Source organism: Triticum aestivum, chromosome 7B (assembly GCF_018294505.1).
Source record: "Triticum aestivum cultivar Chinese Spring chromosome 7B, IWGSC CS RefSeq v2.1, whole genome shotgun sequence".
Classification (NCBI taxonomy): Eukaryota; Viridiplantae; Streptophyta; class Magnoliopsida; order Poales; family Poaceae; genus Triticum; species Triticum aestivum.
The window spans coordinates 297,296,152-297,315,091 of record NC_057813.1 but is presented as its reverse complement, the minus strand read 5'-3'; the positions used below and the strand labels follow the sequence as shown (position 1 = coordinate 297,315,091).

Sequence of the window (18,940 nt, the reverse complement as noted above, 5' to 3'; positions counted from 1 at the left end):
GACCTACGTCAACCTCGTCAACGATGACGACGACCCCAACGTCCACTGATGAAGACGACGAGGGCCATGGCATCGACGGGCGCGGCTGGAGCGTGCGACGGCGTTTTTTAATGTTAATTATGGCACTGTATGAACTGCTAAACTGTGCCGTTTTATGGCCGTGACCCCTAGCTAAGTTTATGTTTATTAAACTACGCTTATTTATTTATTTAGTCATTTTATTTACGTTTTTCTATTTTTTTAATCATGTCCAACGCGGACGTGATTTGGGGTGCGGCCGCGTGGTGGGCGCACACACGACCCAACGGACAAGGCCGGACACGTCGAACCCATTGGCGCCCCAAAGGGATAAAATCTGGCCAAACCGGACGTCCGTTTGGGGTCGTGCGATTGAGCTGACCTTAAAAAACTACTAGCCCAGTTTCAAGACTCAAGGATGATATGGACGCATCATTCCGCAAACAAGGTAGGGCATATCCTAGCTAGGAAAGCCTGCTGCAAATCGTTATGTAAAACTTGGTTTCATACGGCTTCGGAGTGTGTTAGCTTAGAGATCTTCACGGAAAATTGGATCTTTTGCCCCACTTTACTTCCACTTAGATAATTTGCCCCCCGAGAGGCTGCCGGGTGGGGTCGGGGCCACTGGTCATTGAGACAACCTTGAGACAAATCATCTAATCCCTTGTAAAGTGGGGTAAATCATCTAATCTCCCTGATCTCCATCTCCACAGTGGACACACACGCACACAAAAAGTCGCCGAAAAGAGCAGAGCAGAGCAGAGGGGTTCGGTTCGGGGCTTCGGTCCGAGGAGATCGAAGCGGACGGGAGGGGGCCCAAAAAGCTGCGCCCCGAATCTTCGCCTCTGTCGCAAAAGGGCTTGGCTTCTGCGGGGAGTGGAATGCGCGGCGGCGGCAATGGGGGCGCCGCCGTGGGCGATCTGGGCGCTGCTGCTGCTTCACCAGGCCGCGCGCGTGCTTGCAAACACGGAAGGTCTGCTTTGCTTTGCTGGTTTGCTTCCGTTGGAGGTTCTCGAGGCTGGGGTTTTGCGAGGCGTTTTCATGCCCATTTCTGGCTCTCTTGGTCGAGCAAATTTAAATCTGCTGCTTCAATCCAGGGCACACAATCAATTTGGGGCGATTTTGACGGGAAATCGGAGCGGATCATCGTCGCTCGTTTGCTGTGGTTTTGACATGATTTTATATTTATACTGCGTCGCAAAACCCGACAATGCTTGGGGCTGGGATCTCTGCTTTGCGTTTTGCTTCAGAGGGCTACTAATAATATGCTTGCGTTACTTTGCTCTGCGTATGTTGCCCCATGACCATGAATATGATCGCTTATGTGCCCATCTATCTGCCTTGCCAACGTTAGTCCAGTCGTGGTCGTGGTTGTTAGGGTTGATTAGGACGTTTCTACGATGTGGTTTTCTTGTTAGATTTTTATTTGTTTGTTTTTTGAAGCGTCTTCTTGTTAGATTTAAACTCGTGGTTTGCTTACTTGTGCCCGCGTTGATACACTTCCAGTTGGTTTGCTTACTCCTGAGAATTGTTCGTCGCCTGCGGTTTGCTTGAGCCTGATTGGTGTACTGTGGGGTTGATTAGGATATCCCACTGTGCACTTTTGTTGTTGCCTCAGGGTGCTTTTACGTTCCCAGTTCAAAATGATGTTGCTCTTCTGGGTTTCAATCGGTCAAAGTTGATGGTCATTGGGCAATTCTCTTGTACCAAATTCTGTTTTTTCACCTAACCAGTTTTGTTGTTGAACGTTTTGATACTGTATGTGGCTCTTTCTATAAGCTAGAGGGCGTCTTTCAAGTCACAAGTCTGAACCGGAAGGCTAAATCACCTGAAGCCTGATGGTGATTGCTTGTTCGACATTGCACTAGAAACCTCAACAGCCACCAAGTTGGCACTGCAGCTTTCGTTACTTATGCCATCTGTTGATACTTACTCCCTCCGTCCCATAATATAAGTGCGTTTTTGACAATAGTGTAGTGTCAAAAACGCTCTTATATTATGGGACGGAGGGAGTATGTATCTCTCATGCGCTGTTTAAGTGCTCTTTGGTATAAAACATATTATGCTAGTTTTTTCCCACACAATATAACATTACTAAATACCAAAGGTCAATGTAATGAAAAATCTACAACACAGCAGATTTATGATGGTAGAGCTGTCAGATTCAAGATGAGCACGAAGGGAATGCAAGCTGGCCTTTTTGTTCTGTTTATTTGTGTATGATATAACCTGGTGATTGGCCCCCATTAAAAATCATATATTCAATCTACACAAGGAATATTAGGTGCTAATTGTGCTAATGCATGCTGTAACTGGGGTCATGTTGCTCCTCTTGGGATGACATGATTATCTCATTTTTTGTAGGATGTACAGTACTGATTATTTGTCAGTTAAATTTTATGTAGGCATTATTCATTTCTCACTATTATTTACAGGTGATGCATTGCATAGCCTAAGAACGAACTTAAATGATCCCAATAATGTGCTACAAAGTTGGGATCCAACTCTGGTCAATCCGTGCACTTGGTTTCATGTTACTTGCAACAATGACAACAGCGTTATCAGAGTGTAGGTCCACCTTTTTCTCCACTATGCAGATACACCTGTACTGTATTTCATACTGAAGTTTATGTGCATTTTTCAGCGATCTTGGAAATGCTGCATTATTTGGTACTTTGGTGCCACAGCTTGGTCAGCTAAAAAACTTGCAATACCTGTAAGCTATCCTCTTTTTGCCAAGTGCCTGCATACATGCCATACTTGCTGATACCTGCAAATGGTGGAAGAGTTTGTCAGCGTTCTGATCTTCCAACCCAGGCGAAAATATAACATATATGGATGCATTAAAACAGATATTCTATTTGAAATGTTCATTTCCTTCACCACATAGTGAATTGTTGTTGGAATGTAAGTAGGGTTAGATCATCACAATGTCTACTTACTCTACCACATTGTACTAGATAATGGGAAAAGAAATAGTAGAGTTGGACTATTGATCATGATGATAGTAACTTAGATTAGTACATGCAAGGGTGTTACATATAAGGCTGGTGCCGTCAATCTAATTATTGTAATGTGCCAGTGATCACCTACTTTTGGGTCTTGGCCCATAATTATTTTTATACAACTTAGTAACAGTTTTAATTTTGTGCTGCAGGGAGCTTTACAGTAATAACATCAGTGGAACAATACCTAGCGAACTTGGAAACCTCACAAACTTGATCAGTTTGGATTTGTACTTAAACAACTTCACTGGTCCAATACCCGATTCATTGGGGAACCTATTGAAGCTACGATTCCTGTATGATCCCTTCATTTGCCTCATTATAGATAACACGATGTTATAGTAGGGATATTTTTGCTGTCATGCTAGACTCACATACATAGTCATTTGCTTGATATTTTAACCATGTTCGTGCCAAGATGGCTATTAGCATTTTGTGAGATCACTTGTTTAAATACATTTTAGCTGTTCAATATTTTAGGTAATCTGATCATTCTGAAAAATGCACACGTGCTAGACTCACATACACGAGGTACTTAGCTCTACTGGGCCAAAATGAGATGCTTTCTATTTGCCTGGGTAGAGTTACAATTATGGCAGCATAAAACCTCGTGTTTAGAATTATTTAGTGTAGCCATGCAGTTTGATTCAACCCTTTGAAGCAACAACTTACGTGTTACCATTGCAAGTGTAAAGCACCAACAACTAACAACAACAACAACAACAACAACAAAGCCTTTAGTCCCAAACAAATTGGGGTAGGCTAGAGGTGAAACCCATAAGATCTCGCAACCAACTCATGGCTCTGACACATGGATAGCAAGCTTCCACGCACCCCTGTCCATAGCTAGCTCTTTGTCGATACTCCAATCCTTCAGGTCTCTCTTAACGGACTCCTCCCATGTCAAAATCGGTCGACCCCGCCCTCTCTTGACATTCTCCGCACGCTTTAGCCGTCCGTTATGCACTGAGCTTCTAGAGGCCTGCGCTGAATATGCCCAAACCATCTCAAACGATGTTGGACAAGCTTCTCCTCAATTGGTGCTACCCCAACTCTATCTCGTATATCATCATTCCGGACTCGATCCTTCCTCGTGTGGCCACACATCCATCTCAACATACGCATCTCCGCCACACCTAACTGTTGAACATGTCGCCTTTTAGTCGGCCAACACTCCGCGCCATACAACATTGCGGGTCGAACCGCCGTCCTGTAGAACTTGCCTTTTAGCTTTTGTGGCACTCTCTTGTCACAGAGAATGCCAGAAGCTTGGCGCCACTTCATCCATCCGGCTTTGATTCGATGGTTCACATCTTCATCAATACCCCCATCCTCCTGCAACATTGACCCCAAATACCGAAAGGTGTCCTTCCGAGGTACCACCTGGCCATCAAGGCTAACCTCCTCCTCCTCACAGCTAGTAGTACTCGGTTTTAGTTCTACTAAGCCTAAACCCTTTCGATTCCAAGGTTTGTCTCCATAACTCTAGCTTCCTATTTACCCCCGTCCGACTATCGTCAACTAGCACCACATCATCCGCAAAGAGCATACACCATGGGATATCTCCTTGTATACCCCTTGTGACCTCATCCATCACCAATGCAAAAAGATAAGGGCTCAAAGCTGACCCCTGATGCAGTCCTATCTTAATCGGGAAGTCATCGGTGTCGACATCACTTGTTCGAACACTTGTCACAACATTATTGTACATGTCCTTGATGAGGGTAATGTACTTTGCTGGGACTTTGTGTTTCTCCAAGGCCCACCACATGACATTCCGCGGTATCTTATCATAGGCCTTCTCCAAGTCAATGAACACCATATGCAAGTCCTTCTTATGCTCCCTATATCTCTCCATAAGTTGTCGTACCAAGAAAATGGCTTCCATGGTCGACCTCCCAGGCATGAAACCAAACTGATTTTTGGTCACGCTTGTCATTCTTCTTAAGCGGTGCTCAATGACTCTCTCCCATAGCTTCATTATATGGCTCATCAGCTTAATTCCACGGTAATTAGTACAACTCTGAACATCCCCCTTGTTCTTGAAGATTGGTACTAATATACTCCGTCTCCATTCTTCTGGCATCTTGTTTGCCCGAAAAATGAGGTTGAAAAGCTTGGTTAGCCATACTATCGCTATGTCCCCGAGACCTTTCCACACCTCAATGGGGATACAATCAGGGCCCATCGCCTTGCCTCCTTTCATCCTTTTTAAAGCCTCCTTCACCTCAGACTCCTGGATGCGCCGCACAAAACGCATGCTGGTCTCATCAAAGGAGTCATTCAGTTCAATGGTAGAACTCTCATTCTCCCCATTGAACAACTTGTCGAAGTACTCCCGCCATCTATGCTTAATCTCTTCGTCCTTCACCAAGAGTTGGCCTGCTCCGTCCTTGATGCATTTGACTTGGCCAATATCCCTCGTCTTCCTCTCCCGGATCTTAGCCATCTTATAGATGTCCCTTTCACCTTCCTTCGTGCCTAACCGTTGGTAGAGGTCCTCATATGCCCGACCCCTTGCTTCACCAACAGCTCGCTTTGCGGCCTTCTTCGCCATCTTGTACTTCTCTATGTTGTCTGCACTCCTATCCAGGTATAGGCGTCTGAAGCAATCTTTCTTCTCTTTAAGCGCCTTCTGGACATCATCATTCCACCACCAGGTATCCTTATCTTCGCTTCTCCTTCCCCTGGACACTCCAAACTCCTCCGAGGCCACCTTACGAATGCAAGTCGCCATCTTCATCCACACATTGTCCGCATCCCCTCCTTCCTCCCAAGGGCCCTCCTTAAATACTCTCTCCTTGAACACCTGAGCTACCTCCCCCTTGAGCTTCCACCACTTTGTTCTAGCGACCTTGGCACGCTTATCCCGCTGGACACGAATCCGAAAGCGGAAGTCAGCAACCACCAGCTTATGTTGGGGTACAACACTCTCCCCAGGTATCACCTTACAGTCTAGGCACGCACGCTTATCTTCTCTTCTCGAGAGGATGAAATCAATCTGGCTAGAGTGTTGGCCACTACTAAAAGTCACCAGATGTGATTCTCTCTTTCTAAAGAGGGTGTTAGCTACAATCATGTTGTAGGCTAGAGCAAAGCTTAAGACATCTTCTCCTTCTTGATTCCTGATGCCATAGCCAAAGCCCCCATGCGCCCCTACAAAACCTGTGTTAGATGTACCCACGTGGCCATTGAGGTCTCCTCCTATGAAGAGCTTCTCACCAATCGGTACACTCCTAACCATGTCTTCCAAGCCTTCCCAGAACTCCCTCTTGGTGTTCTCATTGTGGCCTACTTGCGGGGCATATGCGCTGATAACATTGAGAACCAAGTCCTCAGCTACCAGCTTGACCAGGATAATCCGGTCCCCACGTCTCCTGACGTCTACCACTCCATACTTGAGGCTCTTGTTGATCAAGATGCCTACACCATTTCTGTTTGTAGCCGTCCCCGTGTACCACAGCTTGAAGCCGGTATCCTCCACCTCCTTCGCCTTCTGTCCTCTTCATTTGGTTTCGTGGACGCAAAGGATATCAACACCTCTCCTCACTGCTGCATCAACTAGCTCCCGAAGCTTCCCTGTCAGAGACCCTACGTTCCAGCTACCTAAGCGAATCCTCCTAGGCTCGGCTAGCTTCCTTACCCTTCGCACTCGTCGAGTCAAATGCGAAGACCCTTGCTCATTTTCCACTACATCCGGGCGCCGATGTAGCGCGCCACTAAGGATGCAACGACCCGATCCTCGCTCACTTGCCACCGTATCCGGATCAAGATACGGCGCGCCACTTGGGGGGTGACGGCCCGGCCCTTGCCCATTTTCCACCACACCCGGGTTCCGATGTGGCGCGTCGCTGAGAGGGTTACGCCCCAACAAAAATCTTTTGGGTTTCATCTCCATAAGAGTGGTTGAGTTTTTACGTTGGCTCGCCAAGCCTATCACAACCCTCCTCCTTTACCCGGGCTTGGGACCGGCTATGTTGAGACAACATAGGCGGAGTTAAAACACCAACAACTAAAAGGATGAAAAACGGGGGAAAATGTACTGTGTGTACCCCGTGTAGGATTTTTTTTAAATTTGATTTATGTTTGCCTGATTTGGTCTTTTGATAGAGGCAAAGGTGTCTCGTCTTTCGATGAGATGGTGGCTATCGTTTTCTGTGGGAGTCGACCTTGACGATCCGACTACGAACGTGCGTGATGTCGCGCCTTAGCAATCGCTAAACCAACTTCCGAGGGGTTATTGACCACGCCGGAGCACGATCAACCTGACCACGAGGATTTGTTTCCTGCGAACAAACGAAGAACAAGCAAGAAACTGAGATTGCAATCTGGATATTGCGAATATAAGATGAAAGCTTTATTGATCAAGATGGAGTTCTGTGACGCCTTTGTCTGGTCGTTGAACACAAACGAAGTACGTGAAGTTGCAGCGATGGCGAACTTTAATCTAAACAAAACCCAAAGTCTAAACGGTGCCCTAAGGGCTGTATATATGGAGGAGGAGGGGGGGGGATTTCGTGGCCCTTGGTGGAGGGGTTCGAAATCAACCCTATCTCTTGTTTCCCCACACATACAGACTCTAAAAATAGCCTATACTTATGTATTTCGAAATTACAAGGGCCTGGCCCAATAATAAGGTGACGCAACACCTAGAATAGGCTCGGGACGAAATTTATGAAGTGGCATCTTGTATATTTCGTCCAAGGCTTCATGCACCCATTATGGTGGCTTCTACTTTACTTACGAAGCCTTTTATCCCAAACAAATTGGGGTAGGCTAGATATGAAACCCTTTCACGAGGACTTCCCAGGAGGTCACCCATCCTAGTACTACTCTCGCCCAAATGGGTTTCATACCCAAAAGACTGGCTAGTTTTTACGTTGGCTCGCCAAGCCTATCACAACCCTTAGATATGAAACCCTTTCACGAGGACTTCCTAGGAGGTCACCCATCCTAGTACTATTCTCTCTCAAATGGGTTTCATACCTATGGGACTGGCTATTTTTTACGTTGGCTCGCCAAGCCTATCACAACCCTCCTCCTTTACCCGGGCTTGGGACCGGCTATGCCTAGAACCCATTATGGTGGCTTCAAAGCCCTGAAATCATCACTTGTAACTCCGTTCTTGTTCCCCTTGCGCATGGCATCATCTCCATGCTTGTTCTTGCTCCAATGTTCATCCTTCTCCAAGCTAGGCCCTTTATTTGTAAGCAAAACAAATGTATCCAATTTAGGCAGCATCATATTTTCATGAACATTAGAATCATTACCAAGAAACGAAAGTACCTGATAATTTAATTGGCGTGCACGAGCTCTAGTAATTGGTCCAGTATATGTAACAGTAGGGCTGTGGGTGTAACAATGGTATTGATGTCCTCATCATCCTCTCCTTCTTGAAATGAAGTCGTCCTCGACGGAAGCTCATCTTCCTCACCCAAATAAGGCTTCAAATCTGCAATGTTAAAAGTGGGACTAACCCCAAAATCTGCAGGCAGCTCAAGTTTATATGCATTATCATTTATTTTCTCTAGCACCTTAAAGGGACCATCAACACGTGGCATTAGCTTTGATTTGCGCAAATAAGGAAATATATCCTTACGCAAATGTAACCAAACAAGATCTCCAGGTGCAAACACAACATGTTTTCTACCCTTATCTCCAGCAAGTTTATATTTAGCATTCATACGCTCAATGTTTTCCTTAGTTAACTCATGCATTTTTAAAATCAATTCAGCACGTTGTTTAGTATCAAAATTAACCTTCTTCGAAGATGGAAGAGGCAACAAATCAATAGGTGCACGAGGTAGGAAACCATACACAACTTCAAAAGGGCACATCTTAGTAGTAGAATGCAATGAACGATTATAAGCAAATTCAATATGAGGCAAGCATTCCTCCCACATTTTCTTATTATTCTTCAAAATAGCTCTAAGCATAGTAGACAGTTCTATTGACTACTTCAGTTTGTCCATCAGTTTGGGGGTGACAAATAGTACTAAAAAGCAGTTTAGTCCCCAACTTAGCCCATAAACATCTCCAAAAGTGGCTAAGAAATTTAGTATCACGATCTGAAACAATAGTATTTGGCACACCATGCAAGCGAATAATTTCACGAAAGAACAAATCAGCAACATTAACAGCATCATCGCTTTTATGACATGGTATAAAGTGTGCCATATTCGAGAATCTATCCACGACAACAAATATGCTATCCCTCCCCTTCTTTGTTTGAGGTAAACCTAAAACAAAGTCCATAGATATATCCTCCCAAGAAACACTAGGTACAGGCAAAGGCATATATAAACCATGAGGACTGAGTCGTGACTTAGCTTTTTGACATGTAGTGTAGGGAGCAATAAAACGCTCAACATCCTGTCTCATCTTTGGCCAAAAGAAATGTGTAGCAAGTACGTCCTCCGTCTTCTTCATGCCAAAGTGTCCCATTAATCCTCCCCCATGCGCCTCCTGCAACAACAAAAGACGAACGGAGCTAGCTGGAATGCATAGCTTGTTAGCACGAAACACAAATCCATCATTAACGACAAACTTGTTCCACATTCTTCCTTCTTTACAATTCTGCATTACATCTTTAAAATTAGCATCATGCACATATTGATCTTTGATGGTCTCCAAACCAAATATTTTGAAGTCAAGTTGTGAAAGCATAGTATAGCGACGAGACAATGCATCAGCAATAACATTTTCTTTTCCCTTCTTGTGTTTAATGACATAAGGGAAAGTCTCAATGAATTCAACCCATTTAGCATGTCTACGATTCAGTTTAGCTTGACTTTTAATATGTTTTAAAGATTCATGATCAGAATGTATAACAAATTTTTTGGGCCATAAATAATGTTGCCATGTTTCTAAAGTCCGAACAAGAGCATATAATTCTTTATCATAAGTAGAATAATTCAGACTAGGCCCACTCAATTTTTCAGAAAAGTATGCAACAGGTTTGCCATCTTGTAATAACACACCTCATAATCCAATTCCACTAGCATCACATTCAAGCTCAAAAGTCTTATTAAAATCAGGAAGTTGGAGTAAAGGAGCATGTGTCAACTTATCTTTCAATACCGTGAAGGCTTCTTCCTGTGCGGTACCCCAAAGAAAAGGCACATCTTTCTTTGTAAGCTCATTGAGAGGTGCAGCAATGGTGTTGAAATCTCTCACAAAACGCCTATAGAATCCAGCGAGGCCAAGAAAACTCCTCACTTGTGTGACCGTTTTGGGCTGCGGCCAACTCTCAATAGCTTCAATCTTGGCTTTATCAACTTCAATTCCCTGTGAAGTAACAACATAGCCAAGAAAAGATACTCGGTCGGTGCAAAAGGTGCACTTCCCAAGGTTACCAAACAAACGTGCATCACGTAGAACAATAAAAACAGGACGTAAATGGTCCAAATGTTCTTCCAAAGATCTGCTATAAATCAATATGTCATCAAAGTAAACTACTACAAATCGTCTATAAGCACGTAAAACTTCGTTCATTAATCTCATGAAAGTACTAGGTGCATTAGTTAACCCAAAAGGCAAGACTAACCACTCATATAATCCAAACTTAGTTTTAAATGCTGTTTTTTATTCATCTCCCAATTTCATACGAATTTGATGGTATCCACTACGCAAATCAACTTTGGAGAATATTGTAGAGCCACTCAATTCATCAAGCATATCATCTAGCCTAGGAATAGGATGACGATAACGAATAGTAATATTATTAATGCCTCTACAATCAACACACATACGTGATGTACCATCCTTTTTCGGCACTAGTAGAATAATAGGAACAACACAAGGACTAAGGGATTCGCGTATATAACCTTTGTCGAGAAGCTCTTGTACTTGACGCATAATCTCCTTCGTCTCCTCTGGATTGATACGGTATGGCGCACGGTTTGGCAGTGAAGCACCGGGAATTAAGTCAATCTGATGTTCAATCCCTCGAATAGGCGGTAATCCTGGTGGCACGTCTTGTGGAAAGACGTCAGCCAACTCCTGCAAAATGTTAGTGACAGCAGGAGGCAAAGAGGAAGGCACGTCCTCGAATGAAAATAATGCCTCTTTGCACACAAAAGCATAGCAAACAGATTTGCTGAAATCTAGCTCATCAATATCAGATTTGGTGGCAAATAAACATGCACTTTTCAATTTAATTTCAGAAATAACACTAGATGGTTTATTATTAGGCTTCATTTGTTTCTCAAATTATTTTGCCACAATCTGATTTTCACTCTTATTTTTTTCCTGTTTTGCTTTAGTAGCTCTATTAATATCATCTTTCAAAATGGAATCAGGAGTCATAGGAAGCAAAGTAATATTTTTATCCTTATGAACAAGAGTATACTGATTGTTTCTACCATGCTGTACAGAATTTTTATCAAATTGCCATGGTCTACCAAGTAATAAGGAACATGCTTGCATAGGTACCACATCACAATCAACATAATCAGCATATGTAGAGATACTAAAATGCACACGAACAGTACGTGTTACCTTAACCTTGCCGCTGTTGTTGAACCATTGGATGTTGTAAGGATGTGGATGTGGTCTTGTGGTGAGAGAAAGCTTCTCCACCATCTCCATGCTAGCCAAGTTGTTGCAGCTCCCTCCGTCTATGCGCACAGAACGTTCCTTCACAACCCCCTTGGTATGGAACAAATTGTGCCTCTGATTTTGCTCAGCTTGTGTGACCTGCACACTCAAAACACGTTGAGCAACTAAACATTCATACCTGTCAGCGTCTTCAGGAGCCATGTATTGCGTCTCATGATCAGAATCATCTCCACCATGTTCTTCACGTGTAATAAGAGCCAAAGTCTTCTCATCATAGTCACTAGCGGACTCATACCCACCATCCTCGGTAGCAATCATCACACGCTGAGATTTGCATTCTCTCGCATAATGACCTCTTCCCTTACAACGACGACAAATAATATCACTTGTGTGCCCTGTTGATGCTATGGAAGAAGAACTCTGTGCAGGCCCGGCAGGTGCGCTCTTGTCAGATAATGGTGGTTGTGCCTGTTTTCTGGTATCATGGCTGGAGATGGCACCTGATGGAGTGCAGTTGAAGGAGAAGATGCACGCGGTGTCCATGATGAAGGTCGGCCTGCAGAAAAGTTAGTTCGCGCCAATGCTTGTCGATCCTGCACTTCACGTTCAGCTTTACAAGCAAGATGGAATAAACGAGTGATATTAGTATACTCCTTATACTCTAGAATGGTCTGAATCTCTCTATTTAGTCCACCCGTAAAACGTGCAAGCATAGCTTCATTCTCCTCAACAATACCACATCTAATCATGCCAGTTTGTAATTCCTGATAATATTCTTCTACAGAATTTTTCCCTTGTCTTAAGCGCTGCAATTTTTGAAGCAATTCACGTTGATAATATGGTGGAACCCAACGCGTACGCATAGCAGTTTTCAAAGCAGCCCAAGTAGTTGGAATAGGATATAATCTACAATGTTCAGACCACCATACACATGCAAAACTAGTGAAAGCACAAACAGCAACAGCAACCCGTCTCTCCTCGGGATATTGTAAACATGTAAATCGTTGTTCAGTTTCTAACTCCCAAGTAAGATATATATCAGGAACATATCTACCCTCAAATGGTGGAATATTCAATTTCAGTTTAGGAATATGGACATCTCGTACCTGAGGGAGGGCCCTACCTTTGTGATTATTTGCATGTGGACGACCTGGTGGTTGTGGTGCTGGTGGTTGCACGTAGTTCTGATTTTGATCAACTTCATCCTCGTAATCTCCCGCATAATCATCCTCCGCATCAGCAGCAGGAGCCACAGAAGTATCAACAGCAGCACCAACAGTTTGGCCAGGATGAAGAAGTACACGGCTTGCTCGGCGAAGGGCTGTTTCGCGACGTGGAGGTAGTAGTTGTTGTTGTTGTTGCAGAGGTGCAGCAGGTGCAGCCAGTGGTGGAAGACGCGCAAGCAGTTCATTAAATCTGTTATCGAGCTTTGTTTCGAACGTCTTCTCAAAGCCAGTGATCTTCTACATGGCCTCTTCAAAATTGTTCAGCACATCTTGCACCTGTTCAGTCATCATTTGCTGAAACTTATCATGAAGCTCCTTGTTCGTTAAGCTCTCCCAGTCAATCTCGTCGGCTTGTGATCCTGGCATGGTTAGCAGCAATAGAAACACACAAGAATATGATCCTACAGAGTACGAACAAGTGGTGGTGGTGGGTGTCACAAATCCGTCAAGCAAAACTCAAATTCTTACCAGTTCTTACCTAGCAGCAGGCAGTGATTGGCAACCGTTGTAGTCAAAACTCTCAAAGCTTGGATAGAGCGATTACCAGGGAGAGTCAAACGCACGACGTAGATGTATGTGGAGCTGGGAAGGCTTATAATATGATAGCAAAAAGGTCAGCAATAATCAATTCAGAGATGCAAAGTTGAATAAACGCTCAACGACGGTACTGTGCTGGTCCTAGGCTAGACCGTGCTAGAGACGCGAGCCTAGAACACTAACAAAATCACGACGCGACACGTAATCAAGGAAGGAGCACACTCTGAATTTTTTTTTTCGCTCTTTTTTTTGCGCTCTTTTTTTTTGCGAAAATTCATTATAATGGCGAGTGTCTCAAAACTCTTCCCAAGTCAAGGTAACAGGATAGGCACGAAATTTTTGTGACCAATTTTTTTTTCGACTGCCCGGACCAAAATCTGGAAACGGCTCAAAAAAAACTTTCTATAATGGCACCTGTCTCAAAACACTCAGAAACACCTAAAAATAGGATAGCTAGATTTTTTTTGATAAGTGCGTTTTTGGAAAACTTTGGGCCTAAACGGAGGGTGGTTTCCGGACTCTTTTTTTTTCAAAACCTACTCCGGCAAGGAAACACGAATCGGAAACTAGATGGATCTCGAAAACAAACCTAATATGAAAAGAACTCGGATTGGTGGTGGATATATGGTGGTATATCGCAGCGGTGGTATATGGCAGCGGTGGTGGTATATGGATACGGATTCAAAGCGGTGGCGGATAAGCGGTGGTGGTAGATGGCAGGGGCGATGATGATGGTGCGGCGGCGGCGTGACAACTTATGACCAGAACCCGAAACTCTAAAAGACTAGACTCTAAGACCAGCAACTAGACACGACGATGCAACCGCAAATTCAACAACGCAAATACAGAAAAGATTATGCAATGGCCCAGACTGGTTCAGATATGATGAACTAACCCTAATTTTTGTGTGTGGCTTTTTCGTGGACTATAGGTATGAAGAACAAACTCGATCTAAACTACGAAAAACTGTAAAATCTCACCGAGCAACCTGGAAATCTGATACCACTTGATAGAGGCAAATGTGTCCCGTCTTTCGATGAGATGGTGGCTATCGTTTTCTGTGGGAGTCGACCTTGACGATCCGACTACGGACGTGCGTGACGTCGCGCCTTAGCAATCGCTAAACCAACTTCCGAGGGGTTATTGACCACGCCGGAGCACGATCAACCTGACCACGAGGGTCTGTTTCCTGCGAACAAACGAAGAACAAGCAAGAAACTGAGATTGCAATCTGGATAGTGCGAATATAAGATGAAAGCTTTATTGATCAAGATGGGGTTCTGTGACGCCTTTGTCTGGTCGTTGAACACAAACGAAGTACGTGAAGTTGCAGCGATGGCGAACTTTAGTCTAAACAAAACCCAAAGTCTAAACGGTGCCCTAAGGGCTGTATATATGGAGGAAGAGGGGGGGGGGATTTCGTGGCCCTTGGTGGAGGGGTTCGAAATCAACCCTATCTCTTGTTTCCCCACACATACGGACTCTAAAAATAGCCTATACTTATGTATTTCGAAATTACAAGGGCCTGGCCCAATAATAAGGTGACGCAGCACCTAGAATAGGCTCGGGACGAAATTTATGAAGTGGCATCTTGTATATTTCGTCCAAGGCTTCATGCACCCATTATGGTGGCTTCAAAGCCCTGAAATCATCACTTGTAACTCCGTTCTTGTTCCCCTTGCGCATGGCATCATCTCCATGCTTGTTCTTGCTCCAATGTTCATCCTTCTCCAAGCTAGGCCCTTCATTTGTAAGCAAAACAAATGTATCCAATTTAGGCAGCATCATATTTTCATGAACATTAGAATCATTACCAAGAAACGAAAGTACCTGATAATTTAATTGGCGTGCGCGAGCTTTAGTAATTGGTCCAGTATATGTAGCCGTAGGGGCTGTGGGTGTAACAATGGTATTGATGTCCTCATCATCTTTGCTGTGAACTTGTGTGCACATTATATTTGTGCTCTTTGCTCTTTTCTAGGCAATGAGTAGTTTGCCACTTGGCATTCCTTTTATGTTTCTTATTAAGACAAAATATCCAGTGGAAACCAAGTTACGGTAGAAATCGGGGAAAACCATGTAAACACTATGTCTCAAACTTATTCAAGCTCAAATCAAATTCATTTAGGAGGTATGAAAATAAATTACTTTCAGCATTGAATACTGACAAAACTACACCATCAATATTCATGTATATATATTTTCCTTACCTCCCATATAATATGAGTTTGAACTTCAAATTTTACATGTTAACAGAACATCACCTTTCTAACATAGCATTTTTTTAAATAATTTTTGAAAACTTCTTACGTCTCAACAGAGTTTTCATTTTATTTGGTTTCCAGCGGATTCTTCTCGTTTCTTATGGCATCTATCTTGTTATTAAGTTATTAAAATAGAAACTTTGGTCAAGACTCAACCACTGTGTTAATTTTCCCTATAGCACTCTCCAGGTGATACTAATTTGTGCATTTTCATTATATATATGAGCATAGGCGTCTTAACAACAACAGTCTTTCGGGCACAATTCCTAAATTTTTAACTGCTATTACTGCTCTCCAAGTTCTGTAAGTATTTGTCTTCTTATGCTACATCCTTTTCTTCAGCATAACCTTTGGTATAAACTAGGAAGCGTCTAATTAACAAAAGCTGAATATTTCTAATAATTATAGGGATTTGTCAAATAATAAGCTGTCAGGAGAAGTTCCATCAACCGGTTCATTTTCGTTATTCACCCCTATCAGGTAAAGCTAGCATGTTAGTTGATAAATTCAGTTTTCTTTGCCTTGACGCTGCTTCAATTCACACTTGTTTATTTTGCAGTTATGCCAACAATTCACATTTGTTTATCATTTCAGTTTTGGCAACAACCCTGCCTTATGCGGTCCTGGGACTTCTAAACCTTGCCCCGGCGCTCCTCCCTTCTCCCCACCTCCTCCATATAACCCTCCAACCCCTGAGCAATCACCAGGTGATTTATGCATAATTACGGATTGGCTATTAACTTCATGTATACCTTCCATTGCAATAAGACCGCTGCAATGTTCTTTCATTGATGTAACATCCCAGCTGGGATGAGACTATGAGAGTAGTCCAGAAACAAGTAAAATGTTCTACAGGCTGGAGTCGATACTGTTGTCGATATTGAATGCTTTTTCTGGACTTCCTTGTTTCCTACCTTTATGGTGGAGATTATCTGGTGCTTCATGTGCTACCAACGCACATCATGATAAATCAGCATGAAAACTTCTGGTTTTTTAACAATGATACAAGATCTCATGGTACACCTCCACCCCCTATCAGTGGAAAAATGTTCAAGTAGCTGCTACTGTCACTGCCTGTGTGGCCTCCTAGTGCTGCTTCCACTACTGATTGCATCTCTGTTAGCTAATTCATGTCCATTGTGTGACCTGTTTTCTGGCTTGGTTCTCTTATTTGTTGTCATCCTATTCTGGAACATTGCTTGGCAACACACGATTTTATTTAGCCCACAGATACTTAACAAGGTATGGAATTGATGGTTTTGTTCTCATTCGTTTAGGAAGTAGTTCCTCCAGTACTGGAGCAATTGCTGGTGGAGTGGCTGCTGGTGCTGCCTTGCTATTTGCTATTCCTGCAATTGGTTTTGCATACTGGAGCCGCAGGAAACCGCGAGAGCACTTCTTTGATGTACCGGGTAAGCAGCATTCAGTAGCAGCCAGCATGAGGAAAATTACTTGTAAGATGACAGTAGCCTGAAATTTCTTATGTGATACAGCTGAGGAGGATCCAGAGGTCCATCTTGGTCAGCTTAAAAGATTTTCACTAAGAGAATTACAAGTTGCTACGGATACCTTCAGCAATAAGAACATTCTTGGAAGAGGTGGATTTGGCAAGGTCTACAAAGGGAGACTAACAGATGGTACGCTAGTAGCTGTCAAGAGACTGAAGGAGGAGAGGACACCTGGTGGGGAGCTACAATTTCAAACAGAAGTTGAGATGATTAGTATGGCTGTACACAGAAACTTATTGCGTCTTCGTGGATTCTGTATGACACCAACAGAAAGGTTGCTTGTGTATCCATACATGACTAATGGAAGTGTTGCATCACGTCTAAGAGGTACTTTGCCCTGTTTCTCCACTTTTCCTTGTATATTTCAGATCGTTGTAAGTCTTAATATAATGTACTCCGTCTGTAAATAAATATAAGACGTTTTAGGTCACCATTTGTTTACAGAGGTAGTAGAATATAATTCTAAAAGAATATATTTGACTGGCTTATATTTTTAGAACGAGGGCCAGCTGAACCGCCACTGGATTGGCAAACGAGAAGAAGAATTGCATTGGGTTCTGCCAGGGGCCTCTCCTATTTACATGATCACTGTGATCCAAAGATCATCCATCGTGACGTGAAAGCTGCAAATATTTTATTAGATGAAGACTTTGAAGCTGTAGTGGGGGATTTTGGTTTGGCCAAACTAATGGATTACAAGGATACCCATGTAACAACTGCTGTGCGTGGAACAATTGGGCATATTGCACCAGAATATCTTTCAACAGGAAAATCCTCAGAGAAAACTGATGTATTCGGTTATGGAATTACACTTTTAGAGCTTATTACAGGACAGCGTGCCTTTGATCTTGCTCGCCTTGCCAATGACGACGATGTCATGCTACTTGACTGGGTAATTAACTAGTGAGATTTCCTTGGTTCAAATAGCTAGCCAGGTTCATAATGCTTCATGTACAAACTTATTCTAAACAAAAAAAGTGATTAACAGAGCTTTAGCAAAACTTCTATTTGATGTTACATCATTGACAAAGTTAAGTATGTGTAGAGGGGCAGTCCTAAAACATTCTTCCGTTTGGTTGTAGGGGAGCTGCCTTATTGTCATCCTTTTTTGTTGTTGTTGATTTTACTTGTGCAGGTGAAAGGATTGCTCAAGGAGAGAAGGCTGGAGATGTTGGTGGATCCAGACCTACAGACCAACTACATCGATGTTGAGGTGGAATCGCTGATCCAGGTTGCGCTCCTTTGCACACAGGGCTCCCCCACGGAGCGCCCGAAGATGTCGGAAGTGGTAAGGATGCTCGAAGGTGATGGTCTTGCGGAGAGATGGGATGAGTGGCAAAAGGTTGAAGTCTCACGGCAGGAGGTAGAGCTGGGTCCTCATCGAAACTCTGAGTGGATCGTCGATTCCACTGACAACCTCCATGCAGTTGAGCTATCAGGGCCAAGGTGATGGTGGCTGCTGCTAAATTAGGTCTCGTAAGAAATAGCATGTGCATGAACGATCCTAGTGAGATCCCCCATTTGTTCATATCAGCCAATGGAAAAAATGTTGCGGCAGCCACAATATATTTTGATGTACTTGTAATGATGCTCTTGGAAGTTGGAACCGATATTCTCCTGCTGACCAAATGCTGCAGCAAGGAATGGATCTGACAAGTCATGAGTCAGGTGGTGATTGGTTGGATCTGTGTCTATTGTACAACTGACAAGTGATATCTTTTTTTTTTGAGGATGACAAGTGATATCTAACTAGCGTGCAGTACTACCTTGTCAAATGCGAGGATGGAAGAACTTACCAAGTCGTCGAAAGTGCTATTGTGAGC

General features: G+C 43.4%; 1 protein-coding gene across 3 annotated transcripts; it reads left to right on the top strand.

The window, feature by feature from the left end:
* The first annotated feature begins 720 nt into the window (after positions 1-720).
* LOC123155934 (LRR receptor kinase BAK1) lies at positions 721-18,861 on the top strand. Of its 3 annotated transcripts, XM_044574084.1 has the most exons (11): positions 721-991; positions 2,454-2,586; positions 2,663-2,734; positions 3,176-3,319; positions 15,841-15,912; positions 16,018-16,089; positions 16,204-16,316; positions 16,887-17,021; positions 17,103-17,444; positions 17,615-18,009; positions 18,253-18,861. In XM_044574084.1, the coding sequence occupies exons 1-11, from the start codon at positions 916-918 to the stop codon at positions 18,565-18,567; spliced, it is 1,869 nt and encodes a 622-aa protein (XP_044430019.1). In that variant the 5' UTR covers positions 721-915; the 3' UTR covers positions 18,568-18,861. The 3 variants fall into 3 exon arrangements, with proteins under 3 accessions (XP_044430019.1, XP_044430020.1, XP_044430021.1); XM_044574085.1 differs by lacking the exon at positions 15,841-15,912; XM_044574086.1 differs by lacking the exon at positions 17,615-18,009.
* The last annotated feature ends 79 nt before the right edge of the window (positions 18,862-18,940 follow it).

Coding starts and splice junctions, on each gene's coding strand:
- LOC123155934 (XM_044574084.1), top strand. CDS start 916: ATGGGGGCGCCGCCGTGGGCGATCTGGGCGCTGCTGCTGCTTCACCAG. Junction 3,320..15,840: donor CTATTGAAGCTACGATTCCT/GTATGATCCCTT, acceptor ATATGAGCATAG/GCGTCTTAACAACAACAGTC. Junction 16,090..16,203: donor TCGTTATTCACCCCTATCAG/GTAAAGCTAGCA, acceptor TTATCATTTCAG/TTTTGGCAACAACCCTGCCT.